Raw genomic sequence first — 26,538 nt, 5'->3', positions numbered from 1 at the left:
TCTGGGTCTGGACGGATTGGAGAGATTCCCACCGGTATTAAACCTGACTCCGGCCCTCTTCCCTCCTCTCCCCTCTCCCTCCCTCCCGTTTCTTCCCTTTCCCTCTCTTTTCCTCCCATTTCTTCCCTTTCCCTCCCTTTCCCTTCCCTCTCCTTCCCTCCCCTTCTTTCCCCTTCCCTCCAATTTCTTTCTCTTCCCTCCCATTTCTTCCCATTCCCTCTCCTTCCCTCCCCTTCCCTCCCATTTCTTCTCTTTCCCTCCCCTTCCCTCTCCTTCCCTCCCCTTCTTTCCCCTTCCCTTCCATTTCTTTCCCTTCCCTCCCATTTCTTCCCTGTCCCTCTCCTTCCATCCCCTTCCCTCCCATTTCTTCCCCTTCCCTCTCCTTCCTCCTCCCGTTTCCTCCCCTCCCTGCTCCTTGGCTCCTTTCCCTTCCTTCCCCCTCGGTCTTCGCAGGTCACGGGGGCGAGAGCCCATCAAACCGGGGATGTTCGGGTACGGCCGAGTCCCCTTCGCCCTGCCCCTGCACCGGCCCCGCCGACACCCCCAGAAGCCTCCTCCGGCCTCACCTCCCCCGGCCCCGGGGGCTCGGGCTTCTGACCCCCAAGACCCCGCAACACGGGCCCCTCGCCCCTCCGGGACGGAGCCCCCGCAAACAGAGCCGCCCCTCGCCCGGGTCCCCGGGACCCGGTCCCCGGGCACCGAATCACTGCCGCCAAACCCACTGCCACACACCCACCCCCTCAGGACCAAGCTGCCCCCTAAAACCCAGGCCCCCAAGCCCCCACCCCCCAAAATCCAGGCCCAGCTCCCTCAGACGGCCCCCCCAGAAACAAAGTCCCCCCAGACCGCGCCCTCCCAAGCTAAGCCCTCTCCGGTCCAGCCCCCCATCACCCTGCCCTTCAGGACTCCGACCTCCCAAACCATCCCATCCCCGGCCCAGTTCCTGCGGCGGGCCCAGGGGCGGGAGGAGGAAGCAGCGTGGTCCGGGGGTCTGCCCTGGCCAGCCCGGGCGGAACCGAACCCCCCCAGCTCAGGTAACGGGCTGCCGCTGCTGAGCCCCGGCCCCCCCCAGGCCTCCCGGTCCCCCAGGCCCACCCGGGCCCCTGTGGAACCTGTTTGCCCCCGTCACCTCTGCCGTTCTGTGCCCTGGGGAGAAGGAGCAGCTTCGAGCCTGCAGCCAGGAGGTCAGTCTGACCTTGGGGACACCGAGAACCCCGACTTTTCTCTCTCCCCCTCCTCCAGCAGCCCCCATCCCTCCCCTGACCCAGCCGCCCTCCCCTTGCGCTCCAGAACCCCGGCTCTTGCCCGTTCAGCCGGACCTCTGGCTCAGGGCCGAACTGGAGGACGCCTCCCCTCTCCGCCACCCGCCCCGGGTCATTTTAACCCGCCGGACGCCCCCCATCCTCCCCCGTCCCTAACCCCGCTGCCGCCGCCCCCCCAGCCCTGCCCCCCGGACCGTCCGGACCCCCGGGCCCTGCAGTGCGCCGCCTTCAACCCGCGAGAGTTCATGGGGCGACGCTATGTGTGGGAACCTTTCACAGAAGGTGAGATTCGAACCTAGGCCCCGCGCCCTCGCCCTCAGGGTGGTGCCGCTCTGGATTGTTTCCTCTTTCCTCCTCTGCCCCTGCCAGCTTCTCCTCCCTATCTACCGGGTTCCCTTATCGGGGGACGTTGGCGTGTGAGCGCGCGGGTGAGCATGTGCTTCTGTGCATCCGTCCATGTGCATCTGTCCATCCCACCTCCGTCTTGCTTCCTCCCGGCCGTCTCCCTGCCCTCTCCCCTCCGCAGTCTGGAGCTGCTGTCGTCCCGGGCCAGATAAGCCACTGAGGGGAGGGTGGGGGGCGGGCAGGGCAGACACAGATGGCTCTTTGTGTTGCCAGGGGTTGGGGGGTGTGGGGAGTGGAGAAGGGGCTGGGGGGGGGGGGGGGGCGGTGGCTGGGCGTCAGCTGCTGGAACGGAGTTTGGAAAGTGTGACTGATCGGGAATGGGTGGGAGCGGGCAGCTGGAAGGGACTGGCGGGGGGGGAGACTGGCACGGAGGGGTCAGCTGGGGTAAGAAGGTCAAAGGTCCGGGGGGGACTTTTTTGTTAGTATGTTTCATTTTGTCTCCCCCTTTTAGACCGTGAGCCCACTGTTGGGTAGGGACTGTCTCTATATGTTGCCAATTTGGACTTCCCAAGCGCTTAGTACAGTGCTCTGAACATAGTAAGCGCTCAATAAATACGATTGATGATGATGATGATGACCGGGGCGGGGGGAGACTGGCATGGAGGGGTCAGCTGGGGTAAGAAGGTCAAAGGTCCGGGGGGGACTTTTTTGTTAGTATGTTTCATTTTGTCTCCCCCTTTTAGACCGTGAGCCCACTGTTGGGTAGGGACTGTCTCTATATGTTGCCAATTTGGACTTCCCAAGCGCTTAGTACAGTGCTCTGCACACAGTGAGCGCTCAATAAATACGACTGATGGTGATGAGCCGGAGCCGGGATTTGAACCCATGACCTCTGACTCCAAAGCCCGGGCTCTTTCCACTGAGCCACGCTGCTTCTCTACTGTATTGTTATTATTATAAAAACAGAGGGTCTCGTTGGGATGGGATATATGTTGCCAATTTGTGCTTCCCAAGCGCTTAGTCCAGTGCTCTGCACACAGTAAGCGCTCAGTAAATACGATTGATGATGATGATGATGACCCTGGCCGCTCCTACCGGCCCTCCCCGCCCCGAGGTGACCTCCTCTCGTCCTGACACCCCCCCGGACATTTGCTTGCTGTGCCGCAACCCCGCGGAGTCGGAAGTCACGGGTTCACATCCCGGCTCCGCCAACTGTCAGCTGGGTGGCTTTGGGCAAGTCGCTTCACTTCTCTGGGCCTCGGTGACCTCATCTGGAAAACGGGGATTAAAACTGTGAGCCCCAAGTGGGACAACCTGATCACCTTGTAACCTCCCCAGCGCTTAGAACAGTGCTTTGCACACAGTAAGCGCTTAACAAATACCATTATTATTATTATTATTATTGACCCAGAAGTCCCCTCGAGCCCCGCCCCCCACTGCTCAGGGCTTAGAACAGTGCTTGGCACATAGTAAGCGCTTAAAAAATTCCATTTTCATTATTATTATTATGACTCCGACAGGGCCTCCCCCAGGGATTGCTCAACCCCCACATCATCATCATCATCAATCGTATTTATTGAGCGCTTACTATGTGCAGAGCACTGTACTAAGCGCTTGGGAAGTACAAATTGGCAACATATAGAGACAGACCCTACCCAACAGTGGGCCACATGATCCCCCCTCACCCTCCCAGCCTCCTGTGACCCTCCCACCCTGGTGGCCCCTTGTGTCTATTTCCATGGATTCGAATCCCGACTCAGACACTTGTCAGCTGTGTGACCTTGGGCAAGCCACTTAACTTCTCTGTGCCTCTGTTACCTCATCTGTAAAATGGGGATTAAGACTGTGAGCCCCACGTGGGACAACCTGATCACCTTGTATCCTCCCCAGCGCTTAGAACGGTGCTTTGCACATAGTAAGCGCTTAACAAATACCAACATTATTACTATTATTTATTCACATTCGTGTCGGTCTCCCCCTCCTGACTGGAAGCTCACTGTGGGCAGGGGATGTGTCTGTTGTATTGGACAGCCCTGAATGCTTAGTCCAGCGCTCCGCACACAGTAAGCGCTCGCTAAATACGATCGACCAACCGTCCCGGTCCTAGGGATCCCCCCCAGTGTCCCCTGGGGTGACCCCTCCCGCCATCTTAAAGCAGCGTGGCTCAGCGGAAAGAGCGTGGGCTTTGGAGTCAGAGGTCATGGGTTCAAATCCCAGCTCTGCCAATTGTCGGCTGTGTGGCTTTGGGCAAGTCACTTCACTTCTCTGGGCCTCAGTTCCCTCATCTGGAAAATGAGGATGAAGATTGTGAGCCCCCCACGGGGCCACCTGACCACCTTGTAACCTCCCCAGAGCTTAGAACGGTGCTTTGCACAGAGTAAGCGCTTAACAAATATCATCATCATCTTGTTGCCTTCCCCCGCTCCCAGTGCAGGGCTCCCAGCGCTGCGAGCTCAACTGCCGCCCCCGCGGCTTCCGCTTCTACGTCCGGCACACGGACACAGTCCAGGATGGGACGCCCTGTCAGCCCGGGGCCGCGGACATCTGCGTGGCCGGCCGCTGTCTGGTGAGGGCCGGCGAAGGGGAAGGAGATTCTCGAGGCGGGGTGGGAGGTGGGATCCCGGGGTCGCAGCGGCGGCCGGACAGCCTTGGGGTGTGCGGGGGGCTGGAGGGAGGATGGGGAGCGGTCCTCCTCACCGCCCCAACCCCGTCTCCCCCTTCCCGGCCCTTCCCGGTCACAGAGTCCCGGCTGTGATGGACTCCTGGGTTCGGAGCGTCGTCCGGACAGCTGTGGGGTTTGCGGGGGAGACGGCTCTTCCTGCCGCCTGGTATCGGGGAACCTGACTGAGCCGGGCCAGCCCCTCGGCTACCAGAAGCTGCTGACCGTCCCGTCCGGGGCCACCCAGCTCCGCCTCGCCCAGCTCCGCCACACCAACAACTACCTCGGTGAGCCCTCCCTCTTCACTCACTCACTCACATTTATTGAGCGCTTACTGTGTGCAGAGCACTGGACTAAGCGTTTGGGAAGTCCAAGTTGGCAACATATAGAGACGGTCCCTACCCAACAACGGGCTCACAGTCTATTCGGTTGCATTGATTGAGCACTTACGGTGCGCAGAGCGCTGTACTAAGCTCTCGGGAGAGGACAATAAAACACTAAACAGACGCATTCCTTGCCCACGATGAGATTAACGGTCTAGACGGCTTACGTCCTCCATCATCATCCCCCCACCCTGCCCCTGGGATCCCCCCCGGCCCCTCACCCTGAAAGGAGAGAAGGTTAGCATTCCCTTTGAGAAGGATGGAAGAGGTAATAATAATAATAATAATAATAATAATGGCATTTATTAAGCGCTTACTATGTGCAAAGCACTCTGTTCTAAGCGCTGGAGAGGTTACAAGTTAACCAGGTTGTCCCACGGGGGTGCTCACAGTCTTCATCCCCATTTTACAGATGAGGTCACTGAGGCCCAGAGAAGTGAAGTGACTCGCCCAAAGTCACACAGCTGACAATTGGCGGAGCTGGGATTTGAATCCATGACCTCTGACTCCAAAGCCCGGGCTCGTTCCACTGTGCCAAGCTGCTTCTCTGTGTGGTCTTTACAACACATATATATGGTTCATTCATTCATTCATTCACTAGTATTTATTGAGCACTGACTGTGTGCAGAGCACTGTACTAAGTGCTTGGGAGAGTACACTATAACAGTAAACAAACATTCCTTGCCCCCAACAAGTTTATGGATAAGGCATTGCCATCTACTTTGGAGCATCCAACCCTCTAGACTGTAAGCTCATTGTGGGCAGGAGATGTGTCTGTTTTAGTGTTCTATTGTCCTCTCCCAAGCGCTTAGTACAGTGCTCTGCATACAGTAAGCGCTTAATAAATACAATTGATTAACCCAGCTAGTTCCTCAATCCTTTCCCAAGCTCCCGCTGCCCCCACAGACACACATCAGTCAGTCAGTCAGTCAGTTAATAGTATTTCCTGAGCACTTACTGTGTGCAGAGCACTGTACTACGTGTTTGGGAGAGGACAATATAATAATAGACACATTCCCTGCCCACAATGAGTTTACCATCCAGAAGGGGAGACAGACATTAATAGAAATAAATAAATGAGGGATAAAGACAAAAGAGGTGTGGGGCTGGGAAGGAGGATGAATAAAGGGAGTGTGTCGGGGCGACGCAGAAGAGAGCGGGGAAGAGGAAAGGAGAGCTCAGTCGGGGAAGACCTCTTGGAGGAGACGGGCCTTCATCATCATCATCATCAATCGTATTTATTGAGCGCTTACTGTGTGCAGAGCACTGTACTAAGCGCTTGGGAAGTACAAGTTGGCAACATATAGAGACAGTCCCTACCCAAGAGTGGGCTCACAGTCTAAAAGGGGGAGACAGACAACAAAACCAAACATACCAACAAAATAAAACAAATAGAATAGATATGTACAGGTAAAATAAATAAATAGAGTAATAAATATGTACAAACATATATACATATATACAGGTGCTGTGGATAAGGCTTTGAAGGCCAGAGTCTCAGGACACAGTCTGGGAGTACGATGGGAGGGAGTGTGGTGGTTCATTCATTCATTCAATCGTATTTATTGAGTGCTTACGGTGTGCAGAGCACTGGACTAAGCGCTTGGGAGGTGCAAGTTGGCAACCTATAGAGATGGTCCCTACCCAACAGCGGGCTCACAGTCTAGAAGGGGGAGGCGGACGACAAAACAAAACACGTAGAATCCCGGCTCCCCCACCTGTCAGCTGTGTGACTTTGGGCAAGTCGCTTCACTTCTCTGGGCCTCAGTTCCCTCATCTGTAAAATGGGGATGAAGACTGTGAGCCCCCCGTGGGACAACCCGATCACCTTGTATCCCCCCCAGCGCTTAGAACGGTGCTTGGCACATAGTAAGCGCTTAATAAATGCCATTATTATTATTATTTATTATTATGTAGACGGGCGTCAAAGGCGTCGGAACAAATAGAATTAAAGCTGGATGCACATCATTAACAAAATAAATAGAATAGTAAAGGTGGTGGTGGTGTCCCTTCCGTGGCCCGGGGAGTCCATGGGCCGGGGGAAACGCGGGTGACCCCCGCCCTGTCCCCTCTTCCCAGCTCTGCGCGGCCCCGGGGGCAAATCCATCATCAACGGGAACTGGGCCGTGGATCCACCCGGGAGCTATCCCGCCGGCGGAACCGTGTTCCGGTACCAGCGACCGCCCCGGGAAGACGGGGCCGGAGAGAGCCTGACCGCCGAAGGGCCCACCGCTCACCCCGTGGATGTCTACGTCAGTGGGGGTGGATCGGGGGGCCGGGGGTGGGTGGGGAGGTGGGTCCCCAAACCCCGAGGGACGTGCGGCGGGCAGGGGCCGGCGGGATCGCGGGGGAGAAGTCCCTCGCATCTGGTCCGACTGACCGCCCGCTTCTGCTTCCTTCCCCAGATGATCTTCCAGGAGGAGAACTTGGGGGTCTCCTATCAGTACCTCATATCCTTTCCCCTCCCGGACCCCGGGGCCCCCCCAACGGAGACCCCCGGGCCCCGGCTCCAGCCAGGCGAGTGGCCGCTGCAACTGGGGGGGGGGAAAGGAGGGAGAACCTGAATGGGGGTGGGAGTGTATACATACATATGTATGTATGTTTGTACGTATTTATTACTCTATCTTACTTGTACATATCTCATCATCATCATCATCAATCGTATTTATTGAGCGCTTACTATGTGCAGAGCACTGGACTGAGCGCTTGGGAAGTACAAATTGGCAACACATAGAGACAGTCCCTACCCAACAGTGGGCTCACAGTCTAAAAGGGGGAGACAGGGAACAAAACCAGACATACTAACAAAATAAAATAAATAGGATAGATATGGACAAGTAAAATAAATAAATAAATAGATAGAGTAATAGAGTAATAAATATGTATCTCCTCCAGGAGGCCTTCCCAGACTGAGCCCCTTCCTTCCTCTCCCCCTCGTCCCCCTCTCCATCCCCCCCCATCTTACCCCCTTCCCTTCCCCACAGCACCTGTATATATGTATATATGTTTGTACATATTTATTACTCTATTTATTTTACTTGTCCATACCTATTCTATTTATTTTATTTTGTTAGTATGTTTGGTTTTGTTCTCTGTCTCCCCCTTTTAGACTGTGAGCCCACTGTTGGGTAGGGACCGTCCCTATATGTTGCCAATTTGTACTTCCCAAGCACTTAGTACGGTGCTCTGCACATAGTAAGCGCTCAATAAATAAGATTAATGTGATGATGATGATATCTATTCTATTTATTTTATTTTGTTAGTATGTTTGGTTTTGTTCTCTATCTCCCCCTTCTAGACTGTGAGCCCGCTGTAGGGTAGGGACCGTCTCTATATGTTGCCGACTTGGACTTCCCAAGCGCTTAGTCCAGTGCTCTGCACACAGTAAGCGCTCAATAAATACGATTGATTGATTGATTGATTGGTCCAGGCCCTAACCGCCTCTCTCACCCCATCCCCAGGAGTCTTGGCATTGAACTCCCGGGCCGGCCCGGCCCCCCGCCTGGCCCGGACCCCGGGGATTCTGCAGCGGCAGGTCCGGATCCCCCCGCTCCCCGCCCCGCCTCTCCCGGGACCCCAGCTCCGAACACCGGCGGGATACTGGAGACGATCCGGGCAGACCGACTGCTCCACCTCCTGTGGACAAGGTTTGGACGCCTGCCCCGACCCCCATCATCATCATCATCATCAATCGTATTTATTGAGCGCTTACTGTGTGCAGAGCACTGTACTAAGCGCTTGGGAAGTACAAATTGGCAACATATATCCCATCCCAACGAGACCCTCTGTTTTTGTAATAATAATAATATAGTAGAGAAGCAGCGTGGCTCAGTGGAAAGAGCCCGGGCTTTGGAGTCAGAGGTCATGGGTTCAAATCCCGGCTCCGCCAATTGTCAGCTGGGTGACTTTGGGCAAGTCACTTCATTCATTCATTCAATCGCATTTATTGAGCGCTTACTGTTCATTCATTCAATCGTGTTTATTGAGCGCTTACTGTGTGCAGAGCACTGGACTAAGCGCTTGGGAAGTACAAGTTGGCAACGTATAGAGACGGTCCCTACCCAACAATGGGCTCACAATCTAGAAACGGGCTCATTCATTCATGCATTCAATCGTATTTAATGAGCACTTACTGTGTGCAAAGCACTGTACTAAGCGCTTGGGAAGTACAAGTCGGCAACATATAGAGACGGTCCCTACCCAACAACGGGCTCACAGTCTCCAGCAGCAGCCATGAGGTCTTGGCGTATCATCCGGTGGCATTTTGAGGAATCTGGCTCTAGGGTTACTGTGTGCAGAGCACTGTACTAAGCGCTTGGGAAGTACAAGTTGGCAACATAGAGAGACGGTCCCTACCCAACAGTGGGCTCACTTCACTTCTCTGGGCCTCGGTTCCCTCATCTGTAAAATGGGGATTAAGATTGTGAGCCCCCTGTGGGACAACCTGATCACCTTGTAACCTCTCCAGCACTTAGAATGGTGCTTTGCACATAGTAAGCGCTTAATAAATGCCATTATTATTATTATTATTATTATTATTATTATTATTCTCTGGGCCTCAGTGACCTCATCTGGAAAATGGGGATGAAGACTGTGAGCTCCACATGAGACAACCTGATCACCTTGTAACCTCTCCAGCACTTAGAACAGTGCTTTGCACATATAAGCACTTACTAAATGCTATCATTATTATTATTAATAATAATTATGGTATTGGTTAAGCACTCCCCAGTAAGCGCTTAATAAATGCTATCATTATTATTATTATTATTAATTGTGGTATTGGTTAAGCGCTCCCCAGTAAGCGCTTAATAAATGCTATCATTATTATTATTATTATTCTTAATAATGGTATTGGTTAAGCGCTCCCCAGTTGCAGGATTCCTCGTCTCCTTTTTCTTTATAGTATTAAGCGCTTACCATGTATCAGGCACTGTGTTAAGTGCTGAGGTGGTTACAAAATAATCAGGTTGGACACAGTCTCTGTCCCGTGTGGGGCTCTCAGTCTTAATCCCCATTTTACAGATGAGGAAACTGAGGCCCAGAGACGTGAACCCAAGTCCTCTGAACCAGGCCCGGGTTCTATCCATTAGGCCACGCTACTCTCCTGACCTCTGTTTATCAAACACAGTCAATCTCTATTTACTGAGTACCGACTGTGTGCAGGGCATTGTCCTAAACGCTTGGGAGAGCACTGTCCAGTTAGTAGACCCGATGTCCGTCTCCTCCTCCAGACCGTAAGCTCCTTGAGGACAGGAGCTGTGTCTTCTAACCCTATTGTATTTTCCCAAGCGCTTAGTACAGTGCTGCACACACGGTGAGCGCTCAATGCACGCCGATAATAACTGTGGTATTTGTTAAGCGCTTAATACACGCTGAGCATTGAAGTTAGCTCTGGGGTAGATAAAGGGTGACTGAGTTAGACCCTCGAGGACAGGAGTTGTGTCTTCTAACTCTATTGGATTTTCCCAAGCACTTAGTACAGTGCTGCGCATACGGTGAGCGCTCAATGCACGCTGATAATAACTGTGGTATTAAGCGCTTACTACGCGCTGAGCATTGAAGCAAGCTCTGGGGTAGATACAGGATGACTGAGACCCTTGAGGACAGGAGCGGTGTCTTCTAACTCTATTGTATTTTCCCAAGCGCTTAGTACAGTGCTGCACATATGGTGAGTGCTCAATGCACGCCGATAATAACTCTGGTATTTGTTAAGCGCTTACTACGCGCTGAGCATTGAAGTAAGCTCTGGGGTAGATACAGGGTGACTGAGTTAGACCCTTGAGGACAGGAGCTGTGTCTTCCAACTCTATTGGATTTTTCCCAAGCGCTTAGTACAGTGCTGCGCATACGGTGAGCGCTCAATGCATGCCGATAATAACTCTGGTATTTGTTAAGCGCTTAATACGCACTGAGCATTGAAGTAAGCTCTGGGGTAGATACAGGGTGACTGAGTTAGACCCTTGAGGACAGGAGCTGTGTCTTCTAACTCTATTGTATTTTCCCAAGCGCTTAGTACAGTGCTGCGCATACGGTGAGCGTTCAATGCATGCCGATAATAACTGTGGTATTTGTTAAGCGCTTACTACGCGCTGAGCATTGAAGTAAGCTCTGGGGTAGATACAGGGTTACTGAGTTAGACCCTTGAGGACAGAAGCTGTGTCTTCTAACTCTATTGTATTTTCCCAAGCGCTTAGTACAGTGCTGCGCATACGGTGAGCATTCAATGCACGCCGATGATAACTGTGGTATTAAGCGCTTACTACGCGCTGAGCATTGAAGCAAGCTCTGGGGTAGATACAGGATGACTGAGACCCTTGAGGAGAGGAGCGGTGTCTTCTAACTCTATTGTATTTTCCCAAGCGCTTAGTACAGTGCTGCGCATACGGTGAGCGCTCAATGTACGCTGATAATAACGCGCTGAGCATTGAAGTAAGCTCTGGGGTAGATACAGGGTGACTGAGTTAGACACAGTCCCTATCCCTCCTAAGGCTCACAGTCTTCCTCCCCATTTACCGGATGAGACTCAGAGAAGTGAAGTGACTTCCCCAAGCTGACAAGTGGCGGAGTCAGGATTAGAACCCGGGTCCGCCAGACTCCCGGCCCTTGGTTCTATCCCCTAGGCCACACTGCCCGTCTCCGCTACTACCACTGACCGATCGATCGATTGATTGAGGAGCTGATTTAAGACTCAGGAGGTGGGAGAGGGTGGGGACAGCGGAGGGACCCAGGATTTCCGTGTCTCCCGCTCCGCAGGGGTCTGGCGCCCCGTGTTCCAGTGCACGTCCCGCCAAGGGAGGGAAGAGCTGGACGAGAGCGAGTGTGCCCCCAATTCCCGGCCCCCCGCCCCCCTGGAGTCCTGCCACGGGCCTCCGTGTCCACCATAGTGAGTCGCCCCTCGCCTGGGAGACCCCTCTCCCTGGCCCCCGGGAGCCCTCCCCTCCACGGCCCCCCACCCAAGGGACCCCAAAAAGGCTGGGGCAGGGACCAGACTGAGAGTGGGAACGGGGCTGGGGGGCTCTCCTGGGCTTGGGAGGAAGGCTGGCGTGGGGAGCGGGAAGGCCGGTCAGGATTGGGATGTTGGTTCATTCGTTCAGTCGTATTTATCATCATCAATCGTATTTATCGAGCGCTTACTGTGTGCAGAGCACTGGACTAAGCGCGTGGGACTTGGTAACCTATGGAGACGGTCCCTACCCAGCAACCCAGTCTAGGAGGGGGAGACGGACAACAAAACAAGACGTGGGGACGGGTGTCGAGTCGTCAGAATAAATAGGATTAAAGCTAAACGCACAGCATTAACGAAATAAATAGAATAGTAAATATGTGGAAGTAAAATAGGGTGATAAATCTGTACAGACATATATATAGGGGCTGTGGGGAGGGGAAGGAGGTAGAGAATTAAAGCTAAATGCACATCATTAACGAAATAGAATAGTAAATATGTAGAAGTAAAATAGGGTGATAAATCTGTACAGACATATATACAGGGGCTGTTGGGGGGGGAAGGAGGTAGAGAGTTAAAGCTAAATGCACAGCATTAACGAAATAAATAGAATAGTAAATATGTAGAGGTAAAATAGGGTGATAAATCTGTACAGACATATATACAGGGGCTGTGGGGAGGGGAAGGAGGTAGAGAATTAAAGCTAAATGCACATCATTAACAAAAGAAATAGAATAGTAAATATGTAGAGGTAAAATGGAGTGATAAACCTGTACAGACATATATACAGGGGCTGTGGGGAGGGGAAGGAGGTAGAGAATTAAAGCTAAATGCACAGCATTAATGAAATAAATAGAATAGTAAATATGTAGAAGTAAAATGGAGTGATAAATCTGTACAGACATATATACAGGGGCTGTGGGGAGGGGAAGGAGGTAGAGAATTAAAGCTAAATGCACAGCATTAACGATATAAATAGAATAGTAAATATGTAGAGGTAAAATAGGGTGATAAATCTGTACAGACATATATACAGGGGCTGTGGGGAGGGGAAGGAGGTAGAGAATTAAAGCTAAATGCACAGCATTAACGAAATAAATAGAATAGTAAATATGTAGAAGTAAAATGGAGTGATAAATCTGTACGAACATATATACAGGGGCTGTGGGGAGGGGAAGGAGGTAGAGAATTAAAGCTAAATGCACAGCATTAACGAAATAAATAGAATAGTAAATATGTAGAAGTAAAATAGAGTGATAAATCTGCACAGACATATATACAGGGGCTGTGGGGAGGGGAAGGAGGTAGAGAATTAAAGCTAAATCAATCGTATTTATTGAGCGCTTACTGTGTGCAGAGCAGTGTACTAAGCGCTTGGGAAGTACAAGCTGGCAACATATAGAGACAGTCCCTACCCTACACATCATTAACAAAATAAATAGAATAGTGAATATGTAGAAGTAAAATGGAGTGATAAATCTGTACAGACATATATACAGGGGCTGTGGGGAGGGGAAGAAGGTAGGGCGGGGGTGGATGGAGAGGAAAAAGGGGACTGAGTGTGGGAAGGCCTCCTGGAGGAGGTGAGCTCTCAGTAGGGCTTTGAAGGGAGGAAGAGAGCCAGCTTGGCGGATGTGTGGAGGGAGGGAATTTCGGGCCAGGGGGAGGACGTGGGCCGGGGGTTGATGGTGGGATGGGCGAGAACGAGGCCCAGTGAGGAGGTGATGGTGGCAGAGGAGCGGAGGGTGCGGGCTGGGCTGGACAAGGAGTGAAGGGAGGTGAGGGAGGAGGGGGCGAGGCAGACCTCTGATCGTTAACCCCCTCCCGCGTCTCGCCCCGTCGCGTGTCCGTGCGTCTGCCCGCGTGCCCGCCCGCCCGCCCACGTGTGGGGCCCAGCTGGGAGACGGGCGAGTGGACGCCCTGCAGCCGGTCGTGCGGGCCGGGCAGCCAGCACCGCCAGCTCCGCTGCCGCCAGGACTTCGGGGAGGGCAGCTCCTCCGTGCCGCCCCAGCGCTGTGCCCGCCTCGCCCCGCCCAATGCCACCCGGCCCTGCCAGCAGCGTCTCTGCGGGCACTGGGAGGTGCAGTCCTCATGGAGCCAGGTTGGCCTGGGGAGAGACTGGGGAGCAGAGGGGCAGGGTGGGGGGCTGCGGGGGGGGGGGGGGCGGTCTGAGGTCTAGGGGAGGTGGGGGGCGAGGTGTGAATGTCCGCAGGGGGTGGGACCTGGAGACTGGGGGGGCTATGGGTCTGGAGAAGATGGGGGCCGGGAGACGCAGCAGCGGGTGGGCCCTGGAGGTCAGCAGCAGGTAGGGGGGTGGAGGAGATTTGGGGTACAGGGGTGGTGGTCCGCTGGAGGCCGGGGGGACGGGGCTCCCCCAGCCATCCCGCCCCCACCCCCCCAGTGCTCGGTGCGTTGCGGGAGGGGCCTGCGGAGCCGCCAGGTGCGCTGCGTCAGTAACCAGGGCAACGAGGTGAGCGAGGCCGACTGCCGGCCCGGACCCCCCAGGCCCCCCAGCAGCCAGCCCTGCCACATGGGACCCTGCGCCCACACCTGGTTCCACAGCGCCTGGAGCCCCAAGGTGGGACCCTCCCCCGCCCTCCCCACCCCTCCCACCGGTCCAAACCCCTCATTCATTCAAGTGTATTTATTGAGCGCTTACTGTGTGCAGAGCACTGTATTAAGCGCTTGGAAAGTCCAAGTTGGCAACATATAGAGACGGTCCCTACCCAACAGCGGGCTCACAGTCTAGGCCCCAGCTCTCCTTCTAACCCCCGCAATCCCTCCATGACCTCTGACCCCCCAAATCAATCAATCAATCGCATTTATTGAGCGCTTACTGTGTGCAGAGCACTGTACTAAGCGCTTGGGAAGTCCAAGTTGGCAACATATAGCGATGGTCCCTACCCAACAGCGGGCTCACGGTCTAGGCCCCAGCTCTCCTTCTAACCCCCGCAATCCCTCCATGACCTCTGACCCCCCCGACCAATCAATCACTCGTATTTATTGAGTGCTTACTGTGTGCAGAGCACTGTACTAAGCGCTTGGGAAGTCCAAGTTGGCAACATATAGAGACGGTCCCTACCCAACAGCGGGCTCACAGTCTAGACCCCAGCTCTCCTTCTAAGCCCCGCAATCCCTCCATGACCTCTGACCCCCCCAATCAATCAATCAATCGTATTTATTGAGCGCTTACTGTGTGCACAGCACTGTACTAAGCGCTTGGAAAGTACAAGTTGGCAACATATGGAGACGGTCCCTACCCACAGTGGGCTCACAGTCGATCCATGATCCCAGCCTGCCCTGCCCAGGACCTGCCCGCGGATCCCCAGTAATCATGATAGTGGTATTTATCATTATTAATAATAATAATGATAATAATGATGGCATTTATTAAGCACTTACTATGTGTGCAAAGCACTGTTCTAAGCGCTGGGGAGGTTACGAGGTGATCAGGTTGTCCCACGGGCGGCTCTCAATCTTCATCCCCATTTGACAGATGAGGTCACTAAGGCCCAGAGAAGTGAAGTGACTTGCCCAAAGTCACACAGCTGACAATGGGCGGAGCCGGGATTTGAACCCCAGACCTCTGACACCCAACCCCGGGCTCTTTCCACTGAGCCACGCTGCTTCCACAAGCAGCGCTTTGCTAAGCGCTTACTATGTGCCAGGCGCCGTACTAAACGCTGGGGCTAGCCATGACCCACTGACGCCAGCCTTTCCACACCTGGAGCAGCGTGGCTCAGCGGAAAGAGCCCGGGCTTTGGGGTCAGAGGTCCTGGGTTCAAATCCCGGCTCCGCCGACTGTCAGCTGGGTGACTTTGGGCAAGTCACAGCTTCTCCGGGCCTCGGTTCCCTCATCCGGAAAACGGGGGTGAAGTCTGTGAGCCCCTCGTGGGACAACCTGATCGCCTTGTATCCCCCCCGGCGCTTAGAATAATAATAATAATAATGTTGGCATTTGTTAAGCGCTTACTATGTGCAAAGCACTGTTCTAAGCACTGGGGGGGATACAAAGTGATCAAGTTGTCCCATGTGGGGTTCACAGTCTTAATCGCCATTTTACACTAAGTGAGGCTCAGAGAAGTTAAGTGACTTCATCATCATCATCATCAATCGTATTTATTGAGCACTTACTATGTGCAGAGCACTGTACTAAGCGCTTGGGAAGTACAAATTAGCAACATATAGAGACAGTCCCTACCTTGCCCAAGGTCACACAGCAGACATGTGGCGGAGTCGGGATTCGAACCCATGACCTCTGACTCCAAAGCCCAGGCTCTTTCCACTGAGCCACACCGCTTCCCAACGGTGCTTTGCACATAGTGAGTGCTTCAGAAATGCCGTCATTATTATTATTATTGTTGTTATTACCTCCTGAGGCCCCCCCCTCGACCCCCGACCCTTTCCCCCATCCCCGCGCTCACGGCCGCCCCGCTCTCGCCCTCTCCCACAGTGCTCGGCCGACTGCGGGACGGGGATCCAGCGTCGCTCGGTGATCTGCCTGTGGAGCGGGGGTCCGGGGGAGGGCGAGGGGCCGGGGGGCGGCGGGGACTGGGGGCCCGGGGAGGGGAGCTGCCCCCCGGCCAGCCGCCCCGCGGAGACGCGGGCCTGCAGCTCGGGACCCTGCCAGGACTCGCGGGTTTGGTTCGCCGGACCCTGGGGAGAGGTGAGGAGGGCGGTGGGGACGGGGCGGGGGTGACCGGGCCTGGGGAAGGGAGGGGGCCTCTGGTAGGACTCGAACTGGGGGCCTCATCCTCTCCATCCCATCCCAGTGCTCGGTGGACTGTGGGCCCGGCAGCCAGCGGCGAGAAGTGATCTGCGTGCAACGGAGGGGGGCCGAGACCTCGGTGGTCCCCCCGGCCGAATGCTCCTCCTTGCCCCGGCCTCCCACCCTGCAGCCCTGCCACGGGGGAGACTGTACTGACCGCTGGTTCTCCACCGCCTGGAGCCCCGTAAGTGGGACCGTCCCCCCCATCCCTTCCCGTCGCCGGACACTCGCCCCGGCCCCCACCCCCCGGCCCACCCTCGTGGGGGTCTCTAGAGAAAGGGATGCACCTTGCCCTGGTGTGGTCTCCATCCCCCCATCTTACCTCCTTCCCTTCCCCACAGCACCTGTATATATGTTTGTACATATTTATTACTCTATTTATTTTACTTGTACATATCTATTCTATTTATTTTGTTAGTATGTTTGATTTTGTTCTCTGTCTCCCCCTTTTAGGCTGTGAGCCCACTGGTGGGTAGGGACTGTCTCTAGATGTTGCCAATTTGGACTTCCCAAGCGCTTAGTCCAGTGCTCTGCACATAGCGCTCAATAAATATGATTGATGATGATGATGATGGTGGTGGTGTGGCCTAGCATTCATTCATTCATTCAGTCGTATTTATTGAGCGCTTACCATGTGCAGAGCACTGGACTAAGCGCTTGGGAAGTCCAAGCTGGCAACATATAGAGACGGGCCCTACCCAAGAGCGGGCTCGCAGTCTAGAAGGGGGAGCTGGACAACGAAAAACAGAACATATTAACAAAGTGAAATAAATAGAATAAATATCAATCAATCAATCGTATTTATTGAGCGCTTACTGTGTGCAGAGCACTGGACTAAGCGCTTGGGAAGTCCAAGCTGGCAACATAGAGAGGCGGTCCCTACCCCACAGCGGGCTCACAGTCTAGAAGGGAGAGCTGGACAATGAAACAGAACATATTAACAAAGTGAAATAAATAGAATAAATATCAATCAATCAATCGTATTTATTGAGCGCTTACTGTGTGCAGAGCGCTGGACTAAGCACTTAGGAAGTCCAAGTTGGCAACATAGAGAGACGATCCCTACCCCACAGCGGGCTCACAGTCTAGAAGGGGGAGCTGGACAACAAAACAGAACATTTTAACAAAGTGAAATAAGTAGAATAAATATCAATCAATCAATCGTATTTATTGAGCGCTTACTGTGTGCAGAGCACTGTACTAAGCGCTTGGGAAGTCCAAGTTGGCAACATAGAGAGACGGTCCCTATCCAACAGCGGGCTCACAGTGGTGTGCAGAGCAGATAAATGCCCGGGCCTGAGAGTCTGAAGGACCTGGGTTCTAGTCCCGGCTCCACCACCTGTCTGCTGAGTAACTTTAGGCAAGGCACTTCACTTAATAATAATAATAATAACAATGATGGTATTTGTTAAGCGCTTACTATGTGCCAAGCACTGTTCTAAGCGCTTGGGGATCCAAGGTGATCAGGTTGTCCCATGTGGGGCTCACAGTCTTCATCCCCATTTTCCAGGTGAGGGAACTGAGGCCCAGAGAAGTGAAGTGACTTGCCCAAAGTCACCCAGCTGACAACTGGCAGAGTCAGGATTTGAACCCCTGACCTCTGACTCCAAAGCCCGGGCTCTTTCCACTGAGCCACGCTGCTTTGTTAAGCGCTTACTATGTGCAAAGCACTGTTCTAAGCACTGGGGGGATACGAGGTGATCAGGTTGTCCCGTGTGGGGCTCACAATCTTCATCCCCATTTTACAGATGAGGGAACTCGGGCCCCGAGAAGCAGCGTGGCTCAGCGGAAAGAGCCCGGGCTTTGGAGTCAGAGGTCATGGGTTCAAATCCCGACCCCACCAATCGTCAGCTGTGTGACTTTGGGCAAGTCACTTCACTTCTCTGGGCCTCAGTGACCTCATCTGTAAAATGGGGATGAAGACTGTGAGCCCCACGTGGGACAACCTGATCACCTTGGATCCTCTCCGGCACTTAGAACAGTGCTTGGCACATAGTAAGCGCTTAATAAATGCCATCATTATTATTATTATAAAGCCTGGGCCTAGGAGTCCAAAGGACTTGGGTTCTAGTCCCGGCTCTGCCACCTGTCTCCTGAGTAACTTTAGGCAAGGCACTTCACTTAATAATAACAATAATAATAATAATAGTATCTGTTAAACACAAATCAATCAATCAATCATATTTATTGAGCGCTTACTGTGTGCAGAGCACTGGACTAAGCGCTTGGGAAGTCCAAGTTGGCAACATAGAGAGACAGTCCCTACCCAACAGTGGGCTCACAGTCTAAAAGGGGGAGACAGAGAACAAAACCAAACGTACTAACAAAATAAAATCAATAGAATAGATATGTACAAGTAAAATAAATAAATAGAGTAATAAATATGTACAAACATATATACAGATATACAGGTGCTGTGGGGAAGGGAAGGAGGTAAGATGGGGGGGATGGAGAGGGGGACGAGGGGGAGAGGAAGGAAGGGGCAAAGCACTGTTCTAAGCGCTGGGGGGATACAGGTGATCAGGTTGTCCCACGGGGGGCTCACAATCTTAATCCCCGTTTTCCAGATGAGGGAACTGAGGCCCAGAGAAGTGAAGCGACTTGCCCAAAGTCACCCAGCTGATAAGTGGCGGAGCTGGGATTAGAACCCACGACCTCTGACTCCCGAGCCCGGGCTCTTCCCACTGAGCCACGCTGCTTCTCACTTCTCCGGGCCTCGGTTCCCCCCTCCGTCTAGTGGGGATGAAGACCGTGAGCCTCACGTGGGGCAGGGACGGTGTCCAACTTGATTAGCTTGTACGTACCCCAGCGCTTAGAACAGTGCCCGGCACATAGTAAGCGCTTAGCAAATACCACCACCCCCCAAAAAATTGCCCCATTTCTCCCCCCCCCAACCCTCCTAGGTCTCATCTCTCTTCTCATCCCCTTCCCCGGAGTATCCGCCTTCCTCCCGATCCCCCTCAATCCATCAATCAATCATATTAATTGAGCGCTTACTGTGTGCAGAGCACTGTACTGAGCGCTTGGGAAGTACAAGCTCCCCTCAGCCTGCCCCCGGCCCCTGGCCCGGACCACCTCCAGTCTCCCCGCCTCTCTCCCCATCATCAATCGTACTTATTGAGCGCTTACCGTGTGCAGAGCACTGGACTAAGCGCTTGGGAGGTACAATTTGGCAACATATAGAGACGGTCCCTACCCAATTGTGGGATGAGATCTGACCCTCCGCCCTCCTCCCGGCCCTCTCGCCAGTGTTCGCGCTCCTGCCTGGGGGGCGTCCAGCTGAGGGAGGTCCAGTGCCTGACGGTCAACCGGACCCTGAGTGCCCGCTGTCCTCCCGCCCTCCGCCCGGCCCGCAGACAGTCCTGCAACGACCAGCCGTGCAACCGGAGCCCGGGTAAGGGCCGCGGGGGTGACCGTGGTGGTCCTGGGGGGGGTTTGGGGGGGTCCGGACCGTCCTCACCACCCCGTCCCCCTCTCCAGATGACCGCTGCCAAGACTCGTCCCCGACCTGTCCTCTGGTGGTCCAGGCCCGGCTCTGTGTCTACCCCTCCTACCAAGCATCCTGCTGCCGCTCCTGCTCCCTCGCTCCGGCCCCGCCCCGGGAGACCCCCGAACCGGGCTGAGGGGGGCCGGGGGGCCGGAGACGCCCCCCGCGACCCACACCTTGGAGGCCTGACTCCCTCCCTCTCCCCTCCTGTATCCCCGAAAGCTCGAAGAGGGGCTAGGGGAGGGCGGCTGGGTGTGATTTGGGGGCGTAGCGGGGGGTTAGGTCTGTTTAGGCGGAAGGAGAGCGGGGATTTTAGTGGGAAAGGAGACAGAAAGCTGCCATCCTGGGGTCTTTTGGACCCCCGTGGGGGTACCAGTGCGTGTTGGTGTTGGTGTCCACGTCCATCCGGGCGGGGATTATCCTCACTGACGTTGGTTGAAGCCCCAGAAATTCCCCCAGACGTCCGAGGGGCCCGGCCAGGCCGCAATTCCTGCGCCCCGAAACTGTATTTCCTGTCCTCCGGGCCCCAGCTCCGTCCCCCAGGCTGTGTCCCCCGTCATTTGTCCGCCACATATCATCATCGATCATATTTATTGAGCGCTTACTGTGTGCAGAGCACTGTACTAAGTGCTTGGGAAGTACAAATTGGCAACATATAGAGACAGTCCCTACCCAACAGTGGGCTCACAGTCTCTGGTGATGGGGTTTGGGAACGGGAAGCAGGCGGACTACATACATCCCACCCCCCAACTTCTCCCAAGTCCCACCTCTGCCTCCACCCCCACCCCCCCACCCAGAACTAATTTATTTTTTATTAAAAGATGAGTATGACACGGGCCTTCGTTCTTGTCCTCCAGCCAAAATCAGCGTGGCTCAGTGGCAAGAGCCCGGGGTTGGGAGTCAGAGGTCATGGGTTCAAATCCCGGCTCCGCCAACTGTCAGCTGGGTGACTTTGGGCGAGTCACTTCACTTCTCTGGGCCTCGGTTACCTCATCCGGAAAATGGGGATTAAGAGTGTGAGCCCCATGTGGGATGACCTGATCGCCTTGTAGAACAGTGCTTTGCACATAGTAAGCGCTTAACAAATACCATCATTATTATTATTATCATCATTAAAATCAGGTAAGGAGGATTGCCTCAGGGGGGGTGTCGGGATCGGGGGGAGATGGTCAGTCAGTCAGTTGTATTTATTGAGTGCTTACTGTGTGCAGAGCACCGTGATAAACGCTTGGGAGAGGACAATGTAACAGACACCTTCCCTTCTAGACTGTGAGCCCACTGTTGGGTAGGGACTGTCTCTAGATGTTGCCAACTTGGACTTCCCAAGCGCTTAGTACAGTGCTCTGCACACAGTAAGCGCTCAATAAATACGACTGATTGATTGATTGCCCACAGCGAGCTTACAGTCATTCATTCGTTCGTTCAATCGTATTTATTGAGCGCTGACTGTGTGCAGAGCACTGTACTAAGCGCTTGGGAAGTACAAGTTGGCAACGTAGCCTAGAGGGGAAAGTCAGGGTCCTGGATCCCTTTTAGACTGTGAGCCCACTGTTGGGTAGGGACTGTATATGTTGCCAATTTGTACTTCCCAAGCACTTAGTACAGTGCTCTGCACACAGTCAGCGCTCAATAAATACGATTGATGATGATGATGATGGATCCTGGGGGGGCTGGGCTCTTGGCCGGTGTGGGGAGGGGGCTTCAGGCCTCAAGTGTCCTGGGGTGGGCTCAGCCCAGGAGTTGGGAAGAGGGAAGGAGTGGAAAAGATCGCAGTTGGCAGGGAATGTGTCTTCCAACTCTGTTGTAGTCTGCTCTCCCAAGAGCTTAGTACAGTGCTCTGCTCCCAGGAAGCCACGTGGTCTATGGGATAGACGACAGTCTTCCAGACTGTGAGCCCGCTGTTGGGTAGGGACCGTCTCTATATGTTGCCAACTTGGACTTTTTTTTTTTTAATGGCATTTCTTAAGTGCTTACTATGTGCAAAGCACTGTTCTAAGCGCTGGGGAGGTTACAAGGTGATCAGGTTGTCCCACGGGCGGGGGCTCACAGTCTTCATCCCCATTTTCCAGATGAGGGAACTGAGGCCCAGAGAATCAATCAATCAATCGTATTTATTGAGCGCTTACTGTGTGCAGAGCACTGTGCTAAGCGCTTGGGAAGTCCAAGTTGGCAACATATAGAGACAGTCCCTATGCAACAGTGGGCTCACAGTCTAAAAGGGGGGAGACAGAGAACGAAACCAAACATACTAACAAAATAAAATAAATAGAATAGATATGTACAAGCAAAATAGAGTGATAAATATGTCCAAACATATATACATATATACAGGTGCTGTGGGGAAGGGAAGGAGGTAAGATGGGGGGGATGGAGAGGGGGACGAGGGGGAGAGGAGGGAAGGGGCTCAGTCTGGGAAGGCCTCCTGGAGGAGGTGAGCTCTCAGCAGGGCCTTGAAGGGAGGAAGGTCATGGGTTCAAATCCCAGCTCTGCCAATTGTCAGCTGTGTGACTTTGGGCAAGTCACTTCACTTCTCTGGGCCTCAGTTACCTCATCCTGACTTGCCCAAGGTCACACAGCTGACAACTGGTGGAGCCGGGATTTGAATCCACGACCTCTGACTCCAAAGCCCGGGCTCTTTCCATTGAGCCCAAGCGCTTAGTCCAGTGCTCTGCACACAGTAAGCGCTCAATAAATACGATTGAATAAATGAATAGAGGGGGGTCCTGGGAGTCGGAAGGACCTGGGTTCTAATCCGTCTGTCTACTGTGTGGCTTCGGGCAAGTGGCTTCACTTCTCCGGGCCTCGGTTCCCTCATCTGTAAAATGGGGATAAAGACTGTGAGCCCCACGTGGGGCAGGGACTGCGTCCAATCTGATTAGCTTGGATCCATCCCAGTGCTTGGCCCGTGGAGGGGGTTTAATAAATGCCATTAGAAAAAAAAATTAAGCTATCGATAAATACCATCGATGATGATAATTCATTTATTCAATCATATTTATTGAGCGCTTACTGTGTGCAGAGCACTGTACTAATGAAGCAGTGTGGCTTAGCGGATAGAATGGGGGCCTGGAAGTAAGCTCTCAATAAATACCTTCGATGATGATGATAATTCATTTAGTCAATCATATTTATTGAGCGCTTACTGTGTGCAGAGCACTGTACTAATGAAGCAGCGTGGCTTAGTGGATAGTACGCGGGCCTGGGAGACCGAAGGTCCTGGGTTCTAATCCTGGCTCTGCCCCATGTCAGCTGGGTGACTTTGGGCAAGTCACTTCACTTCTCCGGGCCTCAGTTCCCTCATCTGTAAAATGGGGATGAAGACTGTGAGGCCTATGTGGGACAGGGACTGTGTCCAATCTCACTTGTTAGAAGAGAAGCAGCGTAGCTCGGTGGAAAGAGCCCGGGCTTGGGAGTCAGAGGTCATGGGTTCTAATCCTGGCTCCGCCGCTTGTCAGCTGGGTGACTTGGGGCAAGTCACTTCGCTTCTCTGGGCCTCAGTTCCCTCATCTGTAAAATGGGGGTGAAGACTGTGAGCCCCCCGTGGGACAACCTGATCACCTTGTATCCTCCCCAGCGCTTAGAACAGTGCTTTGTACATAGTAAGCGCTTAACAAATGCCGTCATTATCATCATCATCATCAATCGTATTTATTGAGCGCTTACTGTGTGCAGAGCACTGTACTAAGCACTTGGGAAGTACAAGTTGGCAACATATAGAGACAGTCCCTACCCAACAGTGGGCTCACAGTCTAAAAGGGGGAGACAGAGAACAAAACCAAACATACTAACAAAATAAAATAAATAGAATAGATATGTACAAGTAAAATAAATGAATAAATAGAGTAATAAATATGTACAAACATATATACATATATACAGGTGCTGTGGGGAAGGGAAGGAGGTAAGATGGGGGGGTGGAGGGGGGACGAGGGGGAGAGGAAGGAAGGGGATCAGTCTGGGAAGGCCTCCTGGAGGAGGTGAGCTCTCAGTAGGGCCTTGAAGGGAGGAAGAGAGCTAGCTTGGCGGATGGGCAGAGGGAGGGCATTCCCGGCCCGGGGGATGACGTGGGCCGGGGGTCGATGGCGGGACAGGCGAGAACGAGGTACAGTGAGGAGATTAGCGGCAGAGGAGCGGAGGGTGCGGGCTGGGCTGGAGAAGGAGAGAAGGGAGCTGAGGTAGGAGGGGGTGAGGGGATGGACAGCCTTGAAGCCCAGGGTGAGGAGTTTCTGCCTGATGCGCAGATTGATTGGTAGCCACTGGAGATTTTTGAGGAGGGGAGTAACATATCCAGAGCGTTTCTGGACAAAGACAATCTGGGAAGCAGCATGAAAGTATGGATTGAAGTGGGGAGAGACACAAGGATGGGAGATCAGAGAGAAGGCTGATGCAGTAGTCCAGACGGGATAGGATGAGAGCTTTAATGAGCAGGGTAGCGGTATGGATGGAGAGGAAAGGGCAGATCTTGGCAATGTTGCGGAGCTGAGACCGGCAAGTTTTGGTGACGGCCTGGATGTGAGGGGTGAATGAGAGAAGTCGAGGATGACACCAAGGTTGCGGGCTTGTGAGACGGGAAGGATGGTAGTGCCGTCAACAGAGATGGGAAAGTCAGTGAGAGGGCAGGGTTTGGGAGGGAAGACAAGGAGTTCAGTCTTGGACATGTTGAGTTTTAGGTGGCGGGCAGACAGCCAGATGGAGATGTCCTGAAGGCAGGAGGAGATGCGAGCCTTGCCATCAAATTTTGAGTACTCATTAAAAGGGTTATTCAGCTGGAGAGGGCACTGTTCAAGTCGTACTGATAATATTGACTGCTTCCCAGAATTTGAAGACTTAACTTTGAAGTTCTTTTTTTCAAACAGTGAGCTGAGCTCCTCCGCTGAGTGAGAAGCATTTCTCTCTTTCCACTGAACATTTTTGCACTTTATCTGGTTTTGCCTCTCTTTTCGAAGTCGTTCTAATCTCTGAGCTGTGTTCGATCGCCTTCTGATGCCAAAGTCCCAGCTTGAGGTAATGTCGACAGACTGGGCATATACAAAGCCCTGATTCTCACCACCACCACTTCCCTGAATTTCCGGGCCACTGTCTCCAGTCACTGTAGAGGGATGAAACTTCTCGAGGTCAACATCATGATCAATTAAAACCATTTCACACATCCCTGTGTCATCACTGGTCACGTGGGACTGCCGAATATGAGCCAGAATGATAGTTGGGTTGTCCAAGAAGGCCATCCTTCCACGGCCAAGCCCCTTAAAATGCTATTTTCGTCTCTTCATGTTGTTCTGTAGAATCAACCACGTGAAGCCTTGGGGGAGGGGCTGGAGGAGGGGGGGTCCGCCTGCCTGCCCTCCCTCCCTCCCTCCGTGTGAGGACCGGCCCCCCCGCCGCGATGGCGGCGGCCGCAGCGGAGCCGCGGGTGCCAACGGCCGGGCCCAGCCGGAGTCATTATGATGCTGATGATGCCAATTGCCAGCTGTGTGACTTTGGGCAAGTCACCTAACTTCTCTGTGCCTCAGTTCCCTCATCTATAAAATGGGGATGAAGACTGTGAGCCCCACCGTGGGACAACCTGATCACCTTGTAATCTCCAAGAGCTTAGAACCGTGCTCGGCACATAGTAAGTGCTTAACAAATACTATCATTATTATTATTATTATCATTATCATTATTATTATTATTATTACTCCAGCGTTTAGAACAGTGCTTGGCATGTACTAAGCACTTAAGGGTTCTAATCCCGGCTCCGCCACTTACCAGCTGTGTGACTTTGGAAAAGTCACTTAACTTCTCTGTGCCTCAGTGACCTCATCTGTAAAATGAGGATTAAGACTGAGCCCCATGTGGGACAACCTGATGACCTTGTATCCCCCCAGCGCTTAGAACAGTGCTTCGTACATAGTAAGTGCTTAACAAATACCATCATTATTATTATTAACTTCTCTGTTTCTGTTACCCCATCTGTAAAATGGGGATGAAGACTGTGAGCCCCTCGGGGGACAACCTGATGACCCTGTATCTCCCCCAGAGCTTAGAACAGTGCTTAGCACATAGTAAGCGCTTAGTAAATACCATCGTCATGATGATGATGATGATGATAGGATAAGCAGCGTGGCTTAGTGGAAAGAGCCCGCGCTTGGGAGTCAGAGGTCACGGGTTCAAATCCTCTCTCTGCCAATTGTCAGCTGTGTGACCTTGGGCAAGTCACTTCACTTCTCTGGGCCTCAGTTCCCTCATCTGTAAAATGGGGGTGAAGACTGTGAGCCCCACGTGGGACAACCTGATCACCTTGTATCCTCCCCAGCGCTTAGAACAGTGCTTTGTACATAGTAAGCGCTTAACAAATGCCATCATTATGATGATGCCAATTGCCAGCTGTGTGACTTTGGGCAAAGCACCTAACTTCTCTGTGCCTCAGTTACCTCATCTATAAAATGGGGATGAAGACTGTGAGCCCCCCCGTGGGACAACCTGATCACCTTGTAATCTCCAAGAGCTTAGAACCGTGCTTTGCACATAGTAAGCGCTTAATAAATGCCATCATTATGATGATGATGATGATGATGACCCAGATACTGGCAGGGCGCCGGCGTGTGCAGGCCACGGGATTCACCACGAGAGGGCGCCCGTTCTCCCAGTTCAACTCCAGTCCCTGAGCTGGGAGGCCCAGTAGCTCAGAACCCGGATGAGGGAATAA

At 53.3% G+C, this 26,538-nt stretch overlaps 2 protein-coding genes and 1 pseudogene across 2 annotated transcripts; 2 read left to right on the top strand and 1 right to left on the bottom strand.

Moving 5' to 3' along the window:
• The first annotated feature begins 388 nt into the window (after window positions 1–388).
• On the top strand, window positions 389–20,356 carry ADAMTSL4 (ADAMTS like 4). Its single transcript, XM_038768728.1, is given in 15 exon segments — window positions 389–1,063; window positions 1,065–1,184; window positions 1,442–1,544; window positions 4,037–4,173; window positions 4,349–4,553; window positions 6,729–6,901; window positions 7,055–7,166; window positions 8,111–8,296; window positions 11,406–11,535; window positions 13,492–13,696; window positions 13,997–14,173; window positions 16,049–16,261; window positions 16,368–16,547; window positions 19,613–19,757; window positions 19,844–20,356. Coding segments are annotated over 15 exon segments (2,808 nt in total). The 5' UTR covers window positions 389–484; the 3' UTR covers window positions 19,987–20,356.
• Window positions 4,865–4,967, top strand: LOC119947425 (annotated as a pseudogene).
• LOC119946945 (target of rapamycin complex 2 subunit MAPKAP1-like) lies at window positions 20,085–25,193 on the bottom strand. The gene is made up of 2 exons (XM_038768426.1): window positions 24,571–25,193; window positions 20,085–20,134 (listed from the first exon to the last, which is right to left on the bottom strand). Exons 1-2 carry the CDS (start codon window positions 25,073–25,075, stop codon window positions 20,085–20,087), a joined length of 555 nt encoding a protein of 184 aa, XP_038624354.1. The 5' UTR covers window positions 25,076–25,193.
• Between the last annotated feature and the right edge of the window lie 1,345 nt (window positions 25,194–26,538).

Source organism: Tachyglossus aculeatus, chromosome Y4 (assembly GCF_015852505.1).
Source record: "Tachyglossus aculeatus isolate mTacAcu1 chromosome Y4, mTacAcu1.pri, whole genome shotgun sequence".
In the NCBI taxonomy this organism is placed as follows: domain Eukaryota; kingdom Metazoa; phylum Chordata; class Mammalia; order Monotremata; family Tachyglossidae; genus Tachyglossus; species Tachyglossus aculeatus.
Note: the sequence above shows the minus strand (reverse complement) of the source record. Positions and strands in the feature narration are given on the sequence as shown.